At 44.4% G+C, this 11,623-nt stretch overlaps 1 protein-coding gene across 3 annotated transcripts in view; it reads right to left on the minus strand.

The window, feature by feature from the left end:
- REC114 (REC114 meiotic recombination protein) overlaps positions 1-2,580 on the minus strand; it is a 150,886-nt gene extending 148,306 nt beyond the window's left edge. For all 3 annotated transcript variants that reach the window (XM_054716714.1, XM_054716713.1, XM_054716712.1), the window contains exon 1: positions 2,415-2,580. In XM_054716714.1, coding sequence (XP_054572689.1) covers positions 2,415-2,573 — 159 coding nt within the window. In that variant the 5' untranslated portion in view covers positions 2,574-2,580. The remainder of the gene's footprint in view (positions 1-2,414) is intronic.
- Positions 2,581-11,623: the final 9,043 nt, after the last annotated feature.

Raw genomic sequence — 11,623 nt, forward strand, 5'->3', positions numbered from 1 at the left:
TTACAGGATAAGAATCTAAGAATTACTGCTGGATCTGAGCCAATGCACCCAAACCAGATGTTTCGGGAGAATGGGTTTAGAGGGTGATAAGAGCAGGTATCAAGGAATCTGTTGGGTAGTCTCAAAAATTAAATATGCCCTTAAACATCCCCAGGTTAGTTTGTTTTTATATATATAGGTTGTCCCAAAAATGTATACACATAACTTTGAACAATTACAAAGGCAGTGTTTATTAAAATACATTGCATTTTCAAAGTTGCACTATTAACTGATAAGGTGTGCAGATATTTTTTTGGGACACCCTGTATAAGATCTTTTTATAGGTTAGTTATTCTTGCATTTAACTCTTGATTCACCCCATTTTGCATTTGCAGCCTATATAATTTTTTGGGGTACAGCATTCCACAAGAGTACAACTAGGTATTTAATGCCTTTTTAATGCTCCTAGATATATTGATTTTTAAGCTTTAAGTAGTGCCCCTAGTTCTAATATTCTAGAATGTGGTGAACAATTCATTAAGCCCCCTCTCTACTCCATTCATAGCAAAGTCCTCAGAACTATGCACATTGGCTCTACTTCCTCACCCACCAGTCACTCTTCAGCCCACCCCATCCGGTTTCCACCCATTCACTCCATTAAAACTTCTCTTAGTAAAGACCTGCGTGCTGCTAAATCCAATGGACACGCTATAGTCATCATTTTCCCTTACTCTGCAACATCTTTCAAAAAAGATAATTGTTCTCTCCCTCTTAAAATACGGTAACTCTCCTGGGTGCCTCCCAACTCTGTCCCTTGTCAAACTTTAAGGGACTCTGTGCCCTCTACCTAACCTACAAATGCTACCTTGGGGCTTGGTCCTGGAATCTCAGATAATCTCATAACTATAAACACCCCCTTCATGCTGATGACACACTTCCATGCTGACAACACTTTTACATCTTCAGATCAGATCTTTCTTCTGAGTCTAGACCAGTACACCCAACTACCTATTCAACATCTCCGCCTGGATGCTTCATAAACATATTTAAACTCAACTCACTAAAAACTGAAGTCTTGGGTTATTCCCTCACTGTTCGTCTTCCAACATGTTTCCCACCCCCAAACCATCTATCCCGTTGCTCCTGCAGAAACCCAGAAGTCCTCTACTCTCACCACTCCATCCAATCAATCTCCAATCCTGTCCTTTTTGCTTCCAAAAGATAGCTTTTGTGTGCTCAGTTTCCCATCTCTACTGCCATCCTCCCCTCTCACCCCCACCCTCCAATCTAAGTCATTACCACCTACCACATTGCAATAGCATTATAAGTGATCTTTCTGAATCTACTCATATTCCCCTCCAATTTCACCTCCATACTTCAGCCAGAGTGATCTTCCAAAGGTGAAAATACTCCCACTTAAAACCCTTCAGTGGCTTCCTATTGGTTTTAGGACAATGTTCATAAGGTATCCATGTTCCTCCCAGACAACCTCATCTCATGTTGTCACTCCCCTTGTTCTCCATAAGCACTAGTCCTACTCCTTTCCTATGTACATTACACATGCTGAGGTTTCTCCGGAGGCAGGGTCTTTGCACATGTTGTGTCCTCTACCTGGAATATTTGTTTTGTTTTACTCTTCTTCTACCCACTGCTGCCCAAATCACAACACACACACACACACACACACACACACACACACACACAGACACCCATAGCCCAAAACCCCAGAGGCCACATGCAATAATTAAAATAGACCAAAAGGAACTGACTGCTTAGTAACCCATAGTGTTGAAACATAACATTAGGGCAAGAAATTATAGTAATAATAACAGCAAACCCTTATATAACGTATACGAGGCACTCTTTTAGATGATTTATATATTTAAATATACTCCATACAACAATCTGATGAAGTGGGTATTATTATAATCTTTATTTTAAGATAAAGTAACTAAGGCACAGAGAGGATTAGTAACTTCACAAAGGTCACAGGTCTTCAGTGGCAATGCCAGGATTAAAGTGAGTCCTTCTGTGTGAAGGCTTGGCCGTCCACACTGGGCCTATCCAAACCTCCCTCCCCACAGGGATGTGGAACTGGTTTACACAATAGACTGCTATTTGGACAAGCACCAGCTGTGCACTAGACTAAACACACCAATGGGGGTAGAGACCATTTATATTTTGTCCGCTGATGTGTCCCACTCTCCTGAATAATACCCAACACATAACTGATGTTCAAAGCTATCTCTGAATATGCTGTTTGAGAACGTATTGTGTTTCAATCGTGCCTTGTCTTTGTTAGCTGTGTGCTGACCGTCCGGCCAGCCCCTGGGGCCCGCCTCCTGCCCACGTGGCGTTCGGACCACCCGAGAGGTCAGCGGCGGCCACCTCCACCCGCGGAGAGCGCCTCGCGGCCTCTCCCGCTCAGGCCTCACCTTCCACGTAGGGGGAGAGGCCCTCCCAGCTTCCGGGCCCGGGCCCGACGGCTCTCCCGCGCCCAAGGGCATGAAACGGCCATACCGCTGCAGAGGCCACCGCGCCGCGTCGCCACCCGGCCGCCAGAGGCCCGCGCGCGGGCCCCCCGCCTCCGCCATGTCTGGCCTCCCGGGACGCACAGCCGGCGGGCGTCTGCCAATCACGCCGCTGGTCAATCGGGAAGTGCGGTGGTGTAAGCCCCGCCCTCCCCTCGAGTGCAAGCCAATGGGCAGGCCCGGAAGACTCCTGCGGCGGGTTGCGGGTGTGGCTCTGGGCCTTGGGGCCTGTCCTCTTGGAGGGCAGGTGGTGACTTCCGCCTGAAGTGGGCCTGGCGCCTGTCCATGGCAGTTGACCCCACCTTTGGGCATCCTGGCCCTCGCCTTCCCTCAGCAGACAGTTCCGAACACGGGCCAGCGCCCTGGAACGGTGCCTGACGAGACTGCCCTCAGGCCGCCAGCACCTTTCAGAGGAAGAGGACCCTGCCACCTCTCACCCCTCAGCTGCCCTGAGCAGGATCATTTCCGCCTCTTACCGCAGCGCCCAGGTGGGCTGCCTTCAGGCCACCGAGTTCTTCCCACAGACAGCTTCGGGGTGGAATGCTGCCGTCCGGGAAAGGTGTGCCTCAAACAGCAGGTCGGTCAACGGCAGGTCTGGGACATTTGTAGCGACAAGGCACTTCTACGTCTGTTATGTCTGGTGATGAAATAAAAAAGCAAAACAGAGATTATTTCCCCTATTGAACAGATGGAGGTAACATAAGGCCCCAAGAGAAGAAGCAGTTTGTCCAAGGTTACACAGCCAGAGTAGAAGTGTGGACTCCACAATCTCCCCATGTATCCACGCCACTTGCAAAGAATTTCGTCTGTCAAACCCAGTCTGTCAATCAGAAGCAATGTATATAGAATGTGGGGGCTATATTAACCATACTCATAAAATAAAGTTATAATGCAAACATTTTTTAAAAACTATACATGTCAAAGGGTATTAAATGCACAGACAATGGTGAGAGACGTGGTAATTTATTCACTCCGCACAGCACTGATTAAATATGTACAGTGTGTAGCTATGCTAGTCCCCCATAGTGGTTACAGAAATGGGTAAGGCATGCATCTAGCCTTTTAGTACCTCGGGATCTAATAAGGAAGGCACTGACACTGCCCTGTGAAAGGTATAAACCATGGGCTCAAAGGATTCAGATGAAGTCAACAACTATGAATTGGAATGGCAGTGGCATTTCAGTCCTAACTTGAAGGGTGAGAAAGTTTCCCAAGTGAGGATGGAAAAAACTGGTATTCCATATCAAGAGCAAGTTGAGGAGCAAAAGTTGCAGAGATGAGGATAGTGTCATACAGCCAGAAGGCAAGGTTTTGGGGGGGATGAGGCCACAAAGGTGAACTGGGCAGAAGAGCACTGAACAGCAGCTAAGAAGAGTGAACTTTGTAGGTGGTGAGGAGCATGGAAAATTTGCATGGGGCAGTGACCATCATAATGGTTGTCCAGGCAGGTTAATCTTTCAGGGGCATATAGAATAAATTGCTCCTGAACTTTATTTATCCAAGGCAAGTGATATTTGTCACTTATCTTTCCATTAGTCCAGGAGAGCTTGAAGAGGTCAGATTTCAGAAACTGCTGAAGGTCCTTAAATGACACAGCAGTAGTGCATTTAATACAATAGTAAATGGTCAGAAACTTGGTTTCAAGCCCAGTTCCACCACTTGCCAGCTGTGTGACCTCGGGGAAGTCACTTAACCTCTTGTAAAATAGGATTAGTAAATACCTACCTACAGGGTCATAGGGAGGATAAAATAAGATCATTTGTGGAAAAATACTTGGTAAATTACAAGGCAGCACACATGTTGGTACTTTCCTTTTGCAGGGTTAATATTACTTCCTGTGGCTCCCTACAGGCAGAAGGATGGAAGTGGGAGTCTGACATTTGGTCTCAGGCTCTCACCTTCCAGGTCCAGGGCTGCGGATGTTGTCAGACACCCCGCACAAGAGCAGATGGTGCTCACAGTTGGGAGCCTATCAGTGCCCAAGGACACCTAGAGCATTGCTGGGCTCCCACCTTTAAGCTCCCATCCTAGACAATACACCTGTGCTCAAGCTTCTGGGGCAACCAGCATTTGCCAAGAACAGACCGTGTCTGCAAAGAGAGATAGAAAGCCACCGTTTATAACAGAGGCTCTTTAAAAACCTATGATAGTAACAAATGTGATTTGAGCATTCAAGAGGTCTTAGACACTGTACTAGTGCTGGGGATATAATAGAGAACAAAACATATGTGGCTTCTAACCTTCTGAAGCTTATAATCTAGTGGGAGGCAGAAAATGAAGCAAATTACTTCATATTTTAATGGCTGTTGTGTTTTTTAAAAATATATATTTTATTGATTTTTCACAGAGAGGAAGGGAGAGGAATAGAGAGCTAGAAACATCGATCAGTTGCCTCCTGCACACCCCCCACTGGGGATGTGCCCGAAACCAAGGTACATACCCTTGACTGGAATCAAACCTGGCACCCTTCAGTCTGCAGGCTGACGCTCTATCCACTGAGCCAAACCAGTTAGGGCTGTTGTGTTTTCTTTTTTAAAGACAAATCTGCAATATATATTAGGGTATAATTTTATACAATAAAAAGCACAGATCTTAAATGTTCAATTAGGTGAGAATTGACATCTCTATATACTCATGGAACCACCATCCCAAACGAGAAACAGAATATTTTTTAAAAGCTCCAATTTCCCTTAGGAGTTCTTCCTTCCAGTCAATTTCCAACTCCCAAGGGCAATCACTGACCTGATTTTTATCGCCAAAATGTGGCTTTTCTGATCTGGATTTAATATACATGAAACCATACAGCAGGCGTCCTCAAACTATGGCCCACGGGCCGCATGCGGGTGTTTTTGCCGTTTTGTTTTTTTACTTCAAAATAAGATATGTGCAATGTACATAGGAATTTGTTCATAGTTTTTTTTTTTTTAAACTATAGTCCGGCCCTCCAACGGTCTGAGGGACAGTGAACTGGCCCCCTGTTTAAAAAGTTTGAGGACCCTTGCCATACAGAATGTACTCTTTTGTATCTGTTTCTTTTGTTCAATATAATTATCTTTTAGCTTCATCCATATTGGTGCGTGTATCAGTATTTCATCCTTTTTACATTCTATACTATATAATAAAGATGTAATATGCAAATGGTTGTTATGCTGTAAAGGTAACGACCAACCGCATAACAACCAGATCACCCATCAGCAGGAGGGTGGGGCAGCGAGCAACAAGTGGGTGGCGGAGAGCTACAGGAGGGGGCAGGGCAGCAAGCTGTGAGGGGGAAGAGGGGTGGGGGGAGCTACAGGAGGGCGGTAGTGAGCTACTGGCACATGGATTCATGTGCAGGGCTACTAGTTGTAAGATAATATCACAGTTTTTTCATTCTTTACCTGTTGGTGGATGTGTGGGTTGTTTTCTGTTGGTTAAGCTGTTATAAACATTTTGTACCAATATTTTTGTAGATATGTGCTATTCTTTGTCTTCAATATATACCTAGGAGTGTAATTTCTGGACTCTAAAGAGATATATGTTTAACCCTATAAAAAAACTGCCAAAGAGTTCTCCATAGTGGTTGTACCATTTTGCACTCCTACCAGAAAAATATGGGAGTTCCAGTTATTCTCGCTGACATTTGGATTGTCAAGTCTTTTTAGTTTTAGCAACTCTAGTGGATGTATAGTAGTATCTCATTAATTTGCATTTCCCTGATGATGAATAATGTTGAGACCCATTTGTATATCATATTCTATGAAATGTCTGTTCCAATCTTTTGTCATTATTGATTTGTCAGAGTTCTTTACATATTATGGATATAGTCTTTGGTGAGATAAATGTATTGAAAGTATTATTTCCTATGCTATGACTTGCCTTTTCATTTTCTTATTAATGTTTTTCACAGGACAGAATTATTTTATTCTGAATGAAGTTCAATTTATTAATTTTCAGGTGCTTCTTATCTGTTCTTTCTGTGTAAGAAATCTTTGCCTATCCTAAGGTAGTACACATATTCTCCTTTGACTTCTTGTAGATAGTTTATAGTTCTAACTCTTACATCTAGGCATATGCTCTTTCTTTCTTTTTCTTTTTTTTTTTAATGCTTACCTGGCGATATGTTTGTTTGTTTGTTGATGGGTTTTTTTGTTTTGTTTTGTTTTTTTGATTTGAGAGAGAAACATCGATTGGTTGCCTCCCATACGTGCCCTGACTGAGGACAAAACCTCAACCTAGGTATGTGCCCTGACAGGGAATTGAATTCTCAACCTTTTGGTGTACAGGATGATGCTCCAACCAACTGAGACACCCAGCCAGGGTAGGCATATGCTCTTTCTTGCATTAAATTGTTTGTGTAAAATGAAGTGGGAATTAAGGTTCATTTCCCCCATATAGTCATAGAATTAATGTTACAGAGGAATGGCCCTCAACCAATGGCTGTTGGAAATTGGCATGTAAACATCACAATTTCCTCAATCCTCAGGTGCTATAACTCTGAGATTTGTGTAATACCCTGTTTCCCAGAGTTCACCCAGTAACTTGCGTGGTAATAATAATATTTTTATAACTTCTTTTCCCTGTCTCCCTCCCCTACCAGTGTCTCCTGGGATCACTTTTCAAATAAATTCCTTGCAATTGAATCTTTGTCCTAGGGTTAACTTCTGGAAAATCAAAACTAAGACAGTGACAAGCAGGCATATATTTAGGTACAATATAGCTACATACAAGAAGATGGTACAAAAGGCATTAAGGGGAAGGAGAAGTCACTCTCACATCCAAAGCAGACCTTCAATTGCCTTGCTGACCAGATGTAGCCGAATAATAGCATTTGTGATCAGGACCAATTAATGACAGGTGACTAAACTATTAGAACTATTAGAACTATTTTTCAGGTGGCTTACTGATGGAGAGATACTGTTGCCACAGTAGTCAGCATCACTGTTGGGTGCAAGTTGCAGGACTGGTTTTGGAATCCTAGCACATCCCTTTCAAAGCAGACCAGGGACCACATACATCCCCACTCCCTAGGATATTGAGTAAACGAAGGAAGCGATGGCTTCAGTCTCCTTGGGTCTCCTAGATGATAGAGAAATATGCCATATCCCCCATCTGCAGTTCTGGGGACCACAGAGAGTAACTGAGAACTCCAGGGCACTGTTGGTGGCTGTGGGATTTCCCAGAAAAAGCCCTGTTTGCATTAATCAAATCAGATGAGGTGACTCTGTGATGTCAGACCGGGGGATGCTGTGTCAGAAAGGGATATCTCCATGGAACTCTACCTTTGCAGAAATTGCTAGAAAGTAATTATTTTCAAGCTTCTGCTCTGTATCTCCATTTCAGGTAATCAAAGGGATTTTCATGTGGCTGAGCACAGACACTCTCTACCTGCCCACAGGCTGCTGACTATTGGCACATAAAGAAAGATTAACACTGATTTTTCCATTTATTAAAAGCACAAAGGATAATATGTTAGTAAAATGTTTGTAAGCTGGTAAATATAGGGACATATCTTACAAAGCTTGGTTAGAGTCAGAAATAGGAACTTAAAGCAAACCCTCAAGAAAGACTATAAACTCACACCTTAAACAGAGGGATTATATTTTATTAGAGGGCTGGTGCACAAAACTCGTGCACTTGTGGGGGGGGTCCTTCAACCCAGCCTGCACCCTCTCTCAGTCTGGGAGCCCTCGGGGGATGTCCAACTGACAGCTGTGCCACTGCCGCTGTGCTCGGTGAGCCTGGCTTCTGGCTGAGCAGTGCTCCCCCTATGGGAGCACACTGACCACTAGGCAGCAGCTCCTGCATTGAGCATCTGCCCCCTGGTGGTCAGTGTGCATCATAGCAACTAGTCATTCCACTGTTTGGTCGATTTGCATATTAGCCTTTTATTGTATAGGATGTTGGAATCCAGAGTTCCTCACACATGGTAGGTTCCTAGTTATTTTAAACAAAAGGATTGCAAATTTTAATATGGAAGAGTGAAAGGGGTGGTTTTGAGGGTATAAAGGGCTAACACTGGGGAAATGGTTAATAACTCTTTCCCATCCTTATCTCCACACAAGTTGGAACAAGAAATATATCTTTAGCCATATTGTGAAGAATTGAAGCTAAAGCTAAGGAATAAATTTTTGCACCTCAAAATTTTAATCTGATAGCTGGTATATTTGGGAAATTTGTAACCCCGAAGCCTGCAAACACACATTGGAGCGTAGACAGGAATACCCCTTTGAAGTCTCTTCCAATTTGATGCGTCGCTTATTCCTCTATAGAGGGAGACTGCAATATTTGCAGTTTACACCTCCGAGGACAGATGAAAGCACTGTAAATAAAACGCTTTGTGCTGGAGGGTGACTCAGCAGAAGCATTTCTGAGCATAGTTGTCGAGAATATTTTGTATAACTGAGCCTGCAGCCATTATGATTATACCTCCAGTAGATGCTAGGTTAGAGCTGTCAAAGGCTGGGAGGTCAGAGTTTTAGGAGGGGCCCTAGGAACCCTTCAGAACTGTTGGTATTGTTCCCTAACGCCAAAGGCTCCAGCTCTGAGTTAGTGCAGTAAAATATGTTTCCCAATGAAAATAAAATTCCCCAGGGGATAATTTTAACAATAAATTGAGAGACCCAGAGGAAGAGTGACATTTTTGAGTGGTCATTTGAATTCAACTAATGTACTCATTCACTTGTTCAACAAGTACTTACTGGGCTTACTCTGTGCCAGACACTAAACAAGGTAATAAAGAAACAAATCTGAATAGGACACAGCTCTTCTCTTGAACATGCTTATAGTCTGGCAGAGGGACAAATAATTTACGGTGTAATGCGAAGGATGCTCAGTAAAGGTATAAGCCAGGTATTATGTTGGTGCAAAGGAGTGCTCTATTCAAACAGCAGCAGTTAGGAAGGTGTGAAAAAGAGTGGATACTCTTTTTCAGTGTTTACAGTGTAGTGCAACCATCACCAGTATTGAGTTCCAGAACATTTTCATTACCCCAAAAGGTACTTTATACCCATTAGAAGTCACTCCCCATTTTTTCCTCCCCCTATCTCCCAAAACCATCAATCAGCTATCTGTCTCTATGGATTAACCTGTTCTGAATATTTCATATAAATGGAATCATAATATACTAGAATCATAAAATTCATGCACTGGAGGGGGGTCTCTCAGCCCAGCCTTCCCCCTCTCACAGTCCAGCATCCCTCAGGGGTGGGAGGCTACCCGGTGATCAGGGGAAGGTGATGCCCCCATCACACCTCTGCTGCTGCCACTGCTGGCAGTGCAAGCCTTGGCCAGCCCTGGTTACCTGAGCCTTGGGCAGCCCTGGGTGGCTGGGCAGCCAATAGCCGAGGCTTGTCTGTGCCTCGGGCCGGCCCTGGGAGGCTGGGGGTCTGGGGAACTGGGGTACTCTGGAGGCAGGCACGTGGCAAGGATGAGGGGACTGGGTGCTTCCATCTTGTGGCTGTGGGTGCTGCCATCTTTGAGGGCGTGGCAGTCAATTAGCATACTCCATCCTTATTGGCTGTGGGTGCTGCCACCTCTGAGGGTGGGGCAGTCAATTAGCATATTCCCTCCTTATTGGCTGTGGCTGCCGTCATCTTTAAGGGCGGGGCAGTCAATTAGGCATATTTCCTCCTTATTGGCTCTGGGCACTGCCAGCTTTGCGATTGTGTGAGGGTCAATTTGCATATTCCCTCTTTATTAGATAGAATGGGATTTTTGTGTATGGCTTCTTTTATTCAGCATTACATGGAGTTTATCCATGTAATAACATGCATCAGTAATTCTTTTTAATGGTTAGTTATTTCTTGGAATAGCTAATATTCCATTATATTGATATACCACATTTTGTTTGCCATTCATTTGTTGATAGACATTTGAGTTGGTTCCATCTGAATGAGTACTCTTGAATAATACCTTATCTCAGAATACAAATGGCTTTGCTATCCTCTGATAAAACAAAGCAATACAGAAGTCAGGCAGGATAGCATAGTTAAGCCCACTCCTCAACTTCATCCATTTCCTGATACATAGCAATGACAGGTCAAATATAAAAAGAGATAACCAAAAGAAGACAGCAGGGATCAAAGTCAAGGCAAGCATCTCTGGGATCAGAAATCCATAATGGTGAGCAAAGATGAAGCCAAGGGCATGCTGGGCTCCAGGTTGGGACCCAGGCAGTGGTGGCAGGAGACTGACTCCAGGAGAGAAATAGGAACCAAACAATTCCACACAAGGCACAGAATAGAGTCAGGTTCCCTGCACAAATCCAGGAGCTGGAGTGGGGTGTCGCTTCTTTCAAGGGGACTTAGAAAGGCTTCCACACTGCTACTTAGTGTAACTATTTCCAGTAAAATAGGGACCCAAGGAGTCAGGTGGACAGCCATAGCCTCATGAGCAGGCCCTGAGCCAAGTCTGCTGCAGGCTATGAGACTGGGTATCTCCAACCTTTCAGCAGAACAAATATGCTGAAACACACCCCTCTAAGATTTGGTTCTGGACTGGAGTCAGGGGTGGGGTGGGGGACAAGGCAAGGCAGCAGCATACCCACTCCATTACTAGAAAGTAAGGGAAAGATGAAGAAGCAGAAAGATTCCCACTTAAAATGACTGAAAATCAGAAATCTAAAGCACATGAAATATTCTAGGCAAGACAACAAAAGCAACAATTGGAATACAAATTCACTTCAGACAAAATTAATTGTACAGAACAGATGGACAAAAATGCTTAAAGTGATTAATACTATTATGACTTGCAACAATATGGATGAATACAATATAATAAAACCCTAATATGCAAATTGACTGAACTGCAGAACGACTAGTCCCTATGACGGACTAGTGACTGACCACCAGGGGGACAGATGCTCAATGCAGGAGCTTCCCCCTGGTGGTCAGTGCACTCCCACAGGGGGAGCACCACTCAGCCAGAAGCCAGGCTCATGGCTGGCAAGCACAGCGGCGGTGGTGGGAGCCTCTCCCACCTCCATGACAGCATTAAGGATGTCCGACTTAGGCCCATGGGGAGCGGGCCTAAGCTGTCAGTTGGACATCCCCCAAGGGCTCCAGGACTGCTAGAGTGTGCAGACCGGGCTGAGGGACCAACCCCCATGTGCATGAATTTCGTGCACCAGGCCT

This window comes from Eptesicus fuscus, chromosome 5, assembly GCF_027574615.1.
Source record: "Eptesicus fuscus isolate TK198812 chromosome 5, DD_ASM_mEF_20220401, whole genome shotgun sequence".
Taxonomy (NCBI): Eukaryota; Metazoa; Chordata; class Mammalia; order Chiroptera; family Vespertilionidae; genus Eptesicus; species Eptesicus fuscus.